The 12,911-nt window shown below is 45.9% G+C and overlaps 1 protein-coding gene across 1 annotated transcript in view; it reads left to right on the plus strand.

The window, feature by feature from the left end:
- EPS8L2 (EPS8 like 2) overlaps positions 1-10,928 on the plus strand; it is a 68,697-nt gene extending 57,769 nt beyond the window's left edge. Inside the window, exons 16-21 of the mRNA XM_050897959.1 lie at positions 1,861-1,972; positions 3,059-3,166; positions 4,660-4,801; positions 7,416-7,599; positions 8,503-8,635; positions 8,997-10,928. Of these exons, the coding sequence (XP_050753916.1) occupies positions 1,861-1,972; positions 3,059-3,166; positions 4,660-4,801; positions 7,416-7,599; positions 8,503-8,635; positions 8,997-9,068 (751 nt within the window). The 3' untranslated portion in view covers positions 9,069-10,928. The remainder of the gene's footprint in view (positions 1-1,860; positions 1,973-3,058; positions 3,167-4,659; positions 4,802-7,415; positions 7,600-8,502; positions 8,636-8,996) is intronic.
- The last annotated feature ends 1,983 nt before the right edge of the window (positions 10,929-12,911 follow it).

The raw sequence follows: 12,911 nt of genomic DNA on the forward strand, positions 1-12,911 counted from the left end.
ATGCTTTTTTCAGAGTAGTTTGAACTAGTTTTCTAACCAAGAGACCCTATATTAGCAAAAATACCCATGCATCAGTATTGTTATTTACACCAAGGCTTTTGGCTGCAAGGGAGTGTCACGAAAGCCCCAAGCAATATTACAATAATCAGCAAAGGTCACTTGTGTAAAATCTAGGTGCATGCAAAGTACACATTAGCCTCAAACTCCACCAGCCGTCACATCTTTCTTCATAACTCATTTACCTTCTGGAATGCTACAAAAGAAGTAATTTCTACCTAACTAGGGCTTTCCTCCCTCTCCCTGCCTTCAGGGCACTGCTGGGTAGGGCCACCACTCCCTTTCTTGACTAGTAGATTCAATCTGTCTTTAAGTCTGCTCCAAGCTCTCCCCCACTGCAGACTTACAATTTATACATTGCACATGGCTGTAACTAGACCAAGAGTTGTCCCAAATCAAGCAAGCTAAAGACAGCACTACAGCTGACAGCACACAGTTGATATCAAACCACTGAACCAGTGGTTTCAACCTTTTTCAGACGACCAAAAGTTGTCTAATGAAGAAAGTAAAATGAACTGAAACTAAGCATAATGGGCTTGCTTTTCAAAGTCAGGTTTTACAGATGCCTCAGAAGCAGTCCACAAAGAGCCAAATTTCCACAGATCGTAGATTTAAAATCACTGACCAAACCCAAGAACTTGGCAATGGAAAAACATCAGGCTAAAAACCATAGTTGCTAGCAGTGCTGGAAGCACTGGCTTCACTGAGTTACGCAGAACTTGACATAAGCCGGAGGAGAACCTGACCCCCTGCTGGCACGCCCACTGTGAATACAGCACCCGGGAGTCTTCTGCATCGGGTAGCTGTGCAGGTTGCAAGTCATAAGCAGAAAGATCCACAGAAGGTGCATTAAAGTAGTTTCCACCTGCCCTTACACAACAAGGCAAGACAGTTTTTCCATACTGCAAACATTTTTGGAATTAAAAAATAACACTACACCCATCCTAACCAGAGAAGAAAAAGATGAGAGCTGCAAAATTTTCGTAAGTCAGGCAAAAAAAAAAAAAAACCCTACAAAAAAATAAACCATTTCAGTTTGGGTCAAAGGAAATCTTTCATCCCACTTTTTCCACCGTTTTCCATTTTTGACAATCTACTGCATTTATTTTGTCTCTCTCTCCAAATGAAAAGTCAGTTCAACATTGAAAGCCATATATTCTTATGTCAGAAATTCCCAAGCAAAATACTTAAACATATTCCTTTTCCCCCCAAATGTATCTTAGAATAGAAACACTCAAACTCACTTTTCCTGGGAACCCGCAGAATTCCATTTCAGCAGCTCAGCGTTCATTGCCTGATGAAAAAACCACAGATTTCCAGTCAGTTCTACCTACACTTGTTTTCAATGCCCTTTCTCCCAGCACTGGTGCCTGCTTCTCCCCTACTCTAGCATATGGGCCAGTTGTTTCCCCTTATCAGGACATGAGGGTTTCACACTTATTTTTCACAGGAGGCGCAATCAGAGGTGCTTTGTCAGCAAAGCAGCAACTGACAGGGAAAGAAGTCTTTTCTTCCACCCTGAAAGCAGCAGCCTCACAGTCCCGCAATAAGGCCACTAACCAAACAGCCCTATAGCTTTTTGCTTTTTTTCCCCCAAACACAGGGTGTTTCATTAAAATGAGGGGTGAAAATCTTCCTCAAAATAGAGTAGCAAAGAGGCACTGCCCCCTCCTAACACAAACACAATTGTCTCTCTACCTGCGCTGGCAGGCAGTCTTCACTACTCCTCCTTTGCCAGTGAACCTATATTGCCCTAGTTATTAGATGGGCCTCCAATAAAACTCCATTTTTTTCCTCCTGCAGGAATTTTGAGGCACAGGGAATGGCTCTGCCGAAGAGATATGCCAAAATCCGCTACGATTTCACTGCGCGAAATGCCAATGAACTCTCAGTGCTTAAGGATGAAATCCTGGAGGTACGTGAACATGCTCAGGAAAAAGGTGTGCCCTCCTCCCCTTTCCAGGAACAGGAGAGAGATCTTGAGATACTGGCAATTGCCAACTCATTTTTCCTTGGTGTTTTCTGAGCAATAACACGAAGCTTTGCTCAAATCTAAAGCTTTACCTGGAGCAGGCTCATTGTATGTATTGGGTCATTTGTTCAGCTGAAACCCATCAGTCACATCTTAATTAGCAATGAGGAGGAAGGAAAACAAGTCACTGTAGTACACTGCTCACCCACTTGCTGGGCCTATGTTCCTTATTACCACTCCCCCCCACCCGCAAGGAATTATTTTCTATGAAAACATCCTTTTTCATAAACTTTCTCTTACCACAACACTGTTGGCAGCTGGAGAATGTAGGACGTGACTTGGTCTACACACTAACTGTAACAGATCTATGACTTGAGAAAAAGACTTCTGTTCAAAACTCAAAGCTCTGTTCAAAATGTAGCTAGAATGAGAAACGTGTGTGGGTCTTGCCAGCAAAGCTCATCCATTCCAGGAAGATTACTTTAAAAAAAAAAATTTAAAAAATCACAGTTCTGGGTAAAAACAAGCCTGCTGAAAGGAGCAGGATCAATAGAAGAGATCTCAGCAACGGGCAATCTCCTTGCCACATCAGGGTTATAATGTGATTATGTTATGTGTTATGATGTAACACGTGATCAAGTTATATGATAACACTCTGGCATCTTTGGCAGGAGTCACTCTTGATTTATTTTTTTTAATGCAAAAAGACAACGCAAACTCAGTCACTGGGGGGGGAGAGATGGAGAAAGGCAAATTAAGTAGGAACTATAAGTTCTTCAGCCCCCCAGATCTGTTTTCCCCCAGAGATGCTCTCCTGTTCGTCATTAGGATAAGTTCTGATGCTTTTCAGGAAAGGCTTCAGTCCTGAATTGCAAATGTGTGCAACAGATCTATTTGCCAGCTCCCGGCCTCAATGATGTTATTCTGACAACTTCAGGTTACTGTGTGGTTTATTTCCACTATATACTATTTACATATGCCAGAAATCTGATGTTCTCACTAGCAAATTTATTTTTTTCCCTCTCTCAGGTGTTGGAAGATAATAAGCAGTGGTGGAAGTTGCTCAACCGGAGCGGGCAGGCTGGTTACGTCCCTTATAATATCCTGGATGTGGTGAAACTGGAAGAGCTCGAACAGGTCTGTAGTCAGGTGATATTTAACTGGTAGCCAGCTGCAGGGCATAATCAGCCTCTGAGACTAATCTTGTAATTAGACCTCCCTGGATTTCTTAGGATGCTGTGCACAAGTCGGGATGAACCCTCACAAGTAGATGAACCAGGATCCTGGAGATTCCTGAGTCCTATGATAAAACTCTCACATCTTGCCACCGTTACCTTCCCCCTCCCCAAACAAGGCCTCTCCTTCCCATCCGTGCAGCAGCCTCATGCTTTCCTCCTGCTCCAAGATGCCAAGCACATTGCCTGCTGCCAACGGTGCTTGGCAGGCAGGGTTATGGACAGGCGAAGGCTGAGTCTGTGCTATAGGCAGCAGCCTGCTGTGAAGTGAAACCCTAGCTTGAAGGGACACCCACCCCGAGCCTAGCACCATGACTTGTCATCCCCACAGAAAAGGTCTCAGGTTGAGGTGTCACCAAACAGCTGCTGGTGACAGTGGCTTGAAAGAGTTCTACCTTTTGCCAGTGCCTTCCCCCCCAAACCCACGGACTTCTCAGCCTATGGTTTACCACCTCCTCTGTTGCAAAACCCTGCTGCTTTCAGGGCTGTGCTGTGAACAGGATGAAAGAGCTAACACAGCCATAAAATCAAATTTTGCCACGAAAATGCTGAGATTTTTATTGGGGGTTACATTAAAGACAGATAGTTCCCTCATCCAGTTCACTTCAGCAGCAGGAACAAGTTACTGGAGTGGAGGCAGGTGGAAATACCATCTAAGTGAGTATTAAGTGAATATTGCTCTGAAGCACCTTGCATTGCAAAAATGTGGAGCTGGAGAGCTCTAAATGCCCTAAGGAAGCATGGAACTGCTTCCCCGCTATGGTATTTCACAGCTTGGGCAAAGCATAAGGTGCCCCAGCAGGCCTCTGGATAAAAGCCCTGTTAGTTTAATCAAAATGCCAAAAACCGCTTTCCAGACTGCTCCAGGCAGTTGGCAGTGGTCCCACTTAACATCCAGTTACTAGAGCAGTGATGCTTTAGCTTCAAATGGGATTTCTGTTTGTTTTCTCTTCATATAAAAATCCTTTTGCTTCCCTTGCTCTCCATCTCCAAGGAAGCCCTATAAGCAGTAATTTCTGCACAGCAAAATGCTAAAGGGCCGAGTCATGCACACGAGAGCAGCCATCCACAGCAGTAGTAAGCAAGCATGAACTACCACACCTCTCCATGTGACGAGTGTGACATGTTTTCCAGGGGTGTAAATGCCTTCACACAGTCTTCGGCCTTTGGTTTGGGTTCTGTTCCTTCCCATGAGACCCCAGAAATTAACTTCTTCCATGCAGCTCCACCTGAGGTCACATCGGCCTCAGCTGAGCAGCCCCAGATCAGCACAGGGAGAACACGGCAATTTGTCCCTCAATTTGCTATCGTGGGTGGGAGGCAAAAAGTTTAAGAAAATGAAAAATGGCAAAAAAAATTCTTACACATTTTTTTTTTTTCTTTCTTATCACCTAGTCTAACCAGAGGTACAAAGGAGACCTGAGCCCCAGGGGCTATGGACCATCCAGCCCAACTCACAAGCTACCTGCCAGCTACGCTGGGGATAAATGGGGAAGTGAAATGTTATCGCGCAACTCTCCCCAGGATGCCAAAGAACGTATGTATCCCACACCACGCTCCCAGCGTCCAGGCACCTTTTACACCACACATAGCAGCCTCAGGCAGCCAGAGAGCATGGCACCATGGCTCTGCATTTTGGGACTCAATTGAAAAGTTGCTGTGAGCACATGCTTTTGCTCACTCTTTGTCTTGGTGGTTTTCTTTCTTTCTTTACTTTTACCATAATGGTCTGTCCACTATTTTTGGTTGCTGTGTGCATGTAACCAGACCTACCCAAGTGTGTTCCCTCTCATAAGGCTCTGCACAAGGAGTGACTGCACCTTTTAGTGATAAGCAACAGACTAGCAGTAGTTTTGGAGGAGTTGTACAGAGGAGGTTCCAAGTAACAAGAACAGCCCTGAGGAGCTCGCTGACTCACGTCACGGGCTCTCAGGCAGCCTGGGACAAGCAGGGCAAAAAGGTGATCACCTTAACCCTCCTTCCAGCTTGACCTTCCTCCTCCTCCCACGGAGAGAGTTTCCTTTCCCCACCAAAACGTTTAGGTGTGTCTAAGCAACCACCCGCATTCAGGTCAATCCCTTTCTCTCACTTCCTTTGCTCTTGTCTCCTGCCACACATGCAGTGCCCGCCTGGCCTGTTCCTTCATGTGGTTTCAGAGAAATCCCAGCCAGCAGATCTGCCAAATATGAGATTCACATCACTCCCTCACCCTGCGCATGCTATGCGGGGTCACAGAGCATGAGAAAGACCAGGAGCCCCCTTATCACCTCCTTATCACACCCTGTAGCAAGCTGTCTCCCCAAGGCCACAGCCAGGGTTCATCCCCTGTTCAGCTACCATGGCCTCCTGGAAGGAGGAGCCCTTTTGGGACGACGGAAAGCCCCATAATACGAGCATCACAGACACATATCTATTAATAACACTGAGTTATTCTCCACAGTCTTCAGGAGTTCATGGAAAAAGTGATACTAGATGATGTGTCACTGGAGTTTGAGTGTGCTGCTCACTCCCAGTTCATGCTTCCTGCCATTTCTATTTAGCTGCACAGCAAAAGCTGGAGCTCTGAGGACTTGGATCAGCAAATTACTTATTAGAAGTAGCAGAGAGGACTGAAACATAGAGGGAGCAGGGCTATAGCTCAAAAACAAGACTCTAATTGCAGGTACTCACAGAATTGGCCTTCCACATCACGCAACAGTGAAGGGGCAATGGGAAGAAAATAAATGGCAACACTGGGGCACAGAAAAATGGGAACCTCATTCTCAGAAACAGGTAGTCAGGCCGCCCTGACCTCTGCTGTCTCACGTGGTCTGGGTTTTTTCCCCCCTCCCTGCTGCTAAGTTTGCAGGGCAATTTCCTTATTTCAATAGCCCAAAGGGAACTAAGTAACTCAAAAACAGGAAGATGACAAACTAAAGCAAAAACACAACAGCAACAACAGACATCAGTGAAAAGGCACCCTGTCCCTTATCACCACTTGACAGCACTGGTGGAAGCAAAGACACTGCCAGATCAGGTTTTACACCCTTGAGCAAACTTCTGCTAGTCGGTGTTGCAGGGTTTTATGTCCTTTGAATGACGTGTGATGAACAGGATAGGTTAGCAACATGAGAAACAAGATCGATCCCAATATAAATTTGTATATAAAATAGGTGAAAATATAGGTTCTTACCAGCACCTGCTACAGACATGAGTCACACAAAATGAACGTGTTCTTATCAAAATGTTCTCCTATTATTTTGCCAAATACAACACACTTTTCCCGCAGTAAGTGCTTCTGACCAAGAATTTTCCAGGCAGATTGATGGGTAGTTTTGCTCCTGCTGACTAAAAGCAAGTGCCTCTGCAGATGTGAGCTCTCCTTTTTCACACCAGACCAATCTCTACTCAAACATGGACTGGGGAATATGTGCTTATTAAATGAGACAGCTCAGAGTCTGCTGGTACATACCATGACAGAGAATACACTTTTCTCTAGAAATTATACAGCTATATCAATGCTGGTCAACATAAGAACCAGAGATTTCCTTTCTCCCAGGAACAGCAGCAGTTGTTCCAAGACTCTCCAGTTAGCCTAATGGATGCTGCTGAAGCAATGAGGCCAAAACCTCAGACATGCAGTGCTTGTACCAAACCGTGCCCTTGTCCTGGGGGACAGTCACACTGCAAGAAACCCTTAAGCAGCTTTTTAGATTCAGTGATCGCTGTGTGGACAATGAGCATTTTTTGTGATTCCTCCTCTCCATCATTCTGGAGAATTGCAGAAATCTAGGTTTGTCCCAAAGAGCAAGCGAGGTTTCAAAAGCTGAAGGAAGTTGAGAGTATTAGCTTGGGAGGAAAGGGGAGATTCCCACAGTCTGCCCCAGCAGTCTGCCAGCCTCCAAAACTGTGGCCGATTTGTTCCCAATGGAAGTTTGAAGGTCAAAATGTCATTGCTCAACCTATTGCTCTAAAAGCACTTAAGCTTGTTCTTTAAAACTAAAATACAAAAGTAAGCACTTCCTTTTGGTGTATTTACAGAGTTAATAAAAATGCTGAGCCACATTTTGATCTTACGTACATTTTCCCAGCAAACACATTAATTTAATAGGATTTGTGACTGAAGACTTGATTTCATTCCCTACTCTCTGCCTTGTGCCTTGTTTCCCCAGAACTTATTCATCAAATGGACGAGCTGAATGATGAGTTGCTAAAGAAGATCACAAACAATAAAATTCAGCCTCCCCAGAGGAATTTCAAAGTGGAAAAGCCTCAGCAAGTTTTTGTGCCCCTCACCTTCGAATCCAGCACTGAAGAAGTCAGAGCTTGGCTGGAGGCAAAGTCATTCAGCAAAGAGTAAGATCTGCTTTACTACCATATGAAATGCTGGTCCTTCATCTAAAAAGGAATGGAGGAGGCAGCTTGCAACATTTCAACTGGATTACAAGTCACTTGTATTTACTTACAGAGCCTGTGCTGCAAGTTAGATTTCAATCATATTAAATCCATGCTATATAACCAGTACATTCAGAGCCCAAACTTACTCCCTTTCTTTCTTATACACGATCAACTAAACCTGGTCTTACAGTGCAGCAAAAGACCTAATGAGTAGCTGCAAATAAAGGAATGGTCTTGCTTATTCACACAACTCACAGCCAAACGCTGCACAACGTCCTACCGCTGGTGCTTGTCTGGCCCCAGTTAGCCAGTTCAGAGTGCTGAACTTAGAGAAAAATAACAAATTAATTAACTAAACCCATGGCCTGAAATGCAAATTCCAGATGATTGCCTGTCTCTGGAAAAGCTGTCCTAAAGTATCCCTGAGGAAGAGCCAGACCCTCAGCCGGGACTAGCAAATCTTCCCAGCTACCAGGGAAGGACCAAAAAGCTGCACATGGTCAAGAGTTATGAGTTACAACTCACACTCTGCACAGCGAGCTAAGAGGAGCTCCAGGATTGTTCCCCAAATGCGATGCAACTGGAGTGAAATTGCTGCAGTACCCGTGGGGCTGGGTACACAGCAGATGCCAGGGTGACGCTGGCTTCACCCGCTCCTCATGGCTTGCTGCCATCCCCGCCCAGAGCTTGGGTCACCCAACAGCTCCCACCTTGGTGCAGCGTCAGGGCCTTGCATGTGATATGGTCCTGGTGCACGGGCTGCACGTCAGCTGCTCCCAGCCCTTTTACCTCTGACTCCTCACCTTTGGCAAGAGGCCACACGTAGCACAATTATCATCTCCTCGCTTTGTGTCTTCCCAGGACAGTGGAACACCTTGGCATCCTTACTGGAGCTCAGCTCTTCTCCCTCAACAGAGAGGAGCTGAAGAAAGTGTGTGGTGATGAGGGAAACAGAGTATACAGTAAAATCACAGTGGAGAAAAACCAACTGGAGGTAAGTAGCTTTCTGGACAACTTCTACCTGAATGGGTGCCTGTACCAGCAGTGTCAGATATCCCATTAAACAGACGTGTTAAGAAACACAATTTAAAAAACAAACAAACAAACAAAAAAAACCCAACCAAAACCCACACAACCAAAAAACCACATCACCTAAAAATGATGAGAAGTCTTTTAAGGAAAAAGGCCCCACATCTGTACGGCAGATCACCCTGTCTCCACTGACGAATCTGCCTTCTTACTGGTATCACTCATCCCTTTGAAACTAGCTCTATTCTTACAGCATTAGTTAAATACAATAATTTAACTACAGCTTGAAGTTAAAATTCAAACTTCCTGTTTTGTTTCCATTCTAGAAAAGCAGAGGGGAGTCAGAGCTCCAAGAAATCATGAAGCGTCGCCAGGAAAGGATTGATTCTGCTAATTAAAATCTATCTGCTTTATTTCAGCTATTAGTCATAGTAGTGCAGAAAAAGGGAATGAAAGCAATGATCCCCAGTCCAGACAAGAGACAGCAGTGCTCCACTTAGCAGTGTAATTACCATCAAAGTGACAATTTATTGAACGCTGTTGATAAGGGTAGACAATAAGACCGTGTCCCATTGGGAAAGGTGTTTTAATATTGCATGAAGAATTTTTTTTTTTTATAACTATATATTTTATACTGAAATCTTATGTGCATGCGATCAGAGCAGATCGGAATTCACACGTGTCTGAATGTAAGACAATGGCTGGATTCAAGCAAAAAACACCCCGCAAAGCTTTTCTCAAAGGGCTGTACCTGCTCCCAACCCCCTCGCCAGCGTGGCTCGGGAAGAGAGGGCACGGCACACAGCACAGAACAAGCCAGCCAGAACGTTTAGAGTCTGGACCATGGAAATAAGTCTTTTCCCCCACTTTTCATTTCCTTCTCTGTGGCAAGATAGCCCCCGCAGCCAACTAGCACAGGCCCTCTGACAAATCACTGCCCTTCTTCTGTCCCCCCACGCCCCCTCATTGGACAAGGCTAGAATTGCAACACACATGACCTAAGACTGGCTGCTTCCTTAAATACATGTACCAGTTAGTGCTGTCTTTGAACAGTGGAAATGGTCTTTCATTGCGTAATAACGAGCAGGATCCGAGTGACAACTGAAGTGATTTGAATCTGCAAATAGGTGAGCTCAGCCTGATCATCCCTGCTTACGCAGAGGCTGGGGCTCGGGGCAGCTGTGCAGCCCTTCACCTTGGCACCGATCCGGAAAGTTGCAGTATTGCCAAAGCCAGGCCTCAAACAAGGAAACGATAAGCCCCTACCATTTCCTCCCAACCCAGTCACACCCAAAGCCCTCCCCAGGGTGTTCACCACTCGTCCCCACCTTCACATTTTCATTGCAAAGAGTAATCTGAAATGCTTCCTAAATATCCAAGAAACAAAAGCACACTTGGAAAGGCTGTTTTAATACAAAATAAATGGCCACAAGAAAAAAAATAATCATCTAATTTAGTAGAGGTTGTTGTTCTTCACTTCCTGTTTTTCTTAATAATGTTATGTGCATATGTATATACATATCTAGTGAAATACCCCCTCACTCTTACAATCTATAAATAGGGATGAGGAAAAAGTCCCTTTCCCTAGAGGCATAATTAAGTGATTATGCATCAATACTTAAAGTTTTCAAAGCTCAAGCAAACATATAGTAGATTGCCTGTCCACAGCAAGTTTGGCACACACTGTATTTATATCTGTATTTTACTTACAGACCAACTTGATAAGAATGCAGTAAAGCAAACACATCTACAGGAACTGCTCACAGACCGGGAAGACTTTGTCTTTCTCTCTCATTCGCACATTAACTTTGGTTGAATGAGAATTCAGGCCCAGACTCCACAAAGACTTAGATATGTGCTTTCCTTTACGTGCTCTGAATGGTCTCACCTCCTTTAAAGGTTAAGCACGTGCCTAAGCCTTTGCACGATTTGGGCCTGTCCTTGCACATTTAATGGAAAAAGCTGTACAGCTGTAAAGCAGTGGCTGGGGAACACACATCTAAATCTGAGAATACTGATGCACCTCTCAATTTTGGCTTTATTCTTCCAAAAATGTTTCTAATGGATGATGTATTTTCTTAATCTTGAAACAGGACATTGTTAGCACCAGCAGAATTAGGGTGCGGGCCGGGAACTTACAGGGGAGGATCATGTTTTTACTCACAACCCTGCTGGCTTGCCACAGCGGCTGGAATTTGCAAAGGGCACTCACCTTGTCAGGGAGGGATGAAGAGGACAATCCTCCTGAGAAGCCCTGGCTCTGGATTAGGGTGGAGATGGGAAGCAGGTGTGAACACTGGCAAACCATTGGTGTTTGAGCACAGGAGGCTAAATAATTTCTAAAATGAAAATAAAAACAAATGGTGAGCTAGGAAACACACCACCATTCTTGTCTTTGGGTATAAAGGGAAACAAATCACACAGAATTATAGTTACTTGGGATTATAATAGAAGCGTACACAACAGTTTTGTAAAGCCGGGAGCCACGGGAGCATTTCGTAAAATAAATATATCAGTAGACCTTATTGCAGAAGTCACTTTTAAAAATTTCCATATGACTGAGCTGTGCATCTGTTATATTTGTACTGCCTGCAGATAATGCTATAATGTACTGTACATTAATGTAATTGAACGAAGGAGAAAATGATATAACCATGCACTGTATAAGATTTATTAAAATAGTTAAGTTATACTTATAACTCCATCTCTGTCTCACTTGGATATAAATGAAAGCCACAGGACATAAAAACAGTTATTAAGGGCTAGCTTTTCATAATGACTTGTCGCTCTAAGATACACAGCAGAGTATCTGAAGCCGCGTCTTTCCTTTTGTTTCTGGGGGGCTGCCATTCAGAAGGAAGGATGTTATGGCCTTGATAACCATTCATGTCTAAAAACAGGGGTAGGTGAAAATCCCACATAGGATAGCAATCAAATGCTGGGAAAGCTACCAGCTGAATCCTAAACATCCCCTTTCTCGTCATCTTGAAGAACAGATCTCTCTTACCTCTGGAACATGCAACTGAGACAACATGCCAGCATTTAAACACACAGATACCGTCCAAGACCACGTTGCACTGGCAAGCTAAAAATGCCCAACCCTGGTCAATGCCAGCTAATGCAGGGCCGAGAACAAAGAGAAGGGAAGGGATATTCAAGGGAGGCTCTCTTATTCCTTGGCAAAGGACTCTGGAGACAATGAGAACATGTTTCCTACACAGTCACGGAATTCAAACAGGACTTAAATGTAACACCTCTTTCCACTATCTTCTCTCTGGGTTGGACAAAGCATGAGAAGGTTGTACAAAAGCATATTCTTGTATATCAGGAAAGGTAATTACTGTGGCAGCTTCCACAACTGAAACGCTACAAGACAAAATGAGGGGAACAGCACGATCCAAAGAGCCTCTGTTCAAAGCCCAAGTGGCAGATTCTGCAACATTTCCAGCCAAGTCCCACTCCCTATTTCAGAAGCACAACCATGTTAACGACATCACCTTTTCTAAGGCTTAAGTGAAGTTCAGGCGAATGAACAGCTGTAGGTGCCCAAGAACACGTGCCTTGCTGGGTTAGGGGGGCTCCCTCTGGCACGGCAGCGCAGGCCGGAGCCCTGCCTGACAATCTGCGCTGAGCCTCGCCACGACATCAAGGGGGAAAACGCATCCCTCGCCTCCTGCAACGGGTTAACACAGGCGTGGCACGGCTACGAGTCTTCCTCCTCAAGGCTGCCAAACGGGACGAACGCCTCACCCTCACCAACCCTCCCGCCGCCATCTTATGTCGCCGGCGGAGCCCTTTCCCAGAGAGGCCCCGCGGGCCCAAGAGGGACGGATATCTGAGGGGCGGCTCGGGCACCATGGCTAGCCGTGAGGAGGCCCCACGGGAGCTCCTGGGGACAGGAGGGCCCCCTCGCCCCCAGCCCACCCCGGATAGCGGCTCCGCCGAGCGCCGCACAGCCCTCAGCCGCCTCAGGGCAATGGCGGACAGGGGCAGCCGCATCCCCCGTCGCCAAGGTGACCACCCCCCCCCTCGCCCGGCCCTCACGAGCCGCCAAGCCACCCAATCAGAAACTTTCTTCCTCCCCCCCGCCCTGCCCCGGCTCCTCCCGGCCGCGTCCGTCTTAACCCCGCGCTCCTGATTGGCTCGCCGCCTCCCTCCTGGGATGGGATTGGCGGCGGGCGGGCAGCACGCCCCTCCCCGCGGGTGGCGGGAGCGAGCGAGCGAGCGAGCGGGTGCGCGCG

The sequence above is a fragment of the Gymnogyps californianus genome, chromosome 5 (genome assembly GCF_018139145.2).
Source record: "Gymnogyps californianus isolate 813 chromosome 5, ASM1813914v2, whole genome shotgun sequence".
Classification (NCBI taxonomy): Eukaryota; Metazoa; Chordata; class Aves; order Accipitriformes; family Cathartidae; genus Gymnogyps; species Gymnogyps californianus.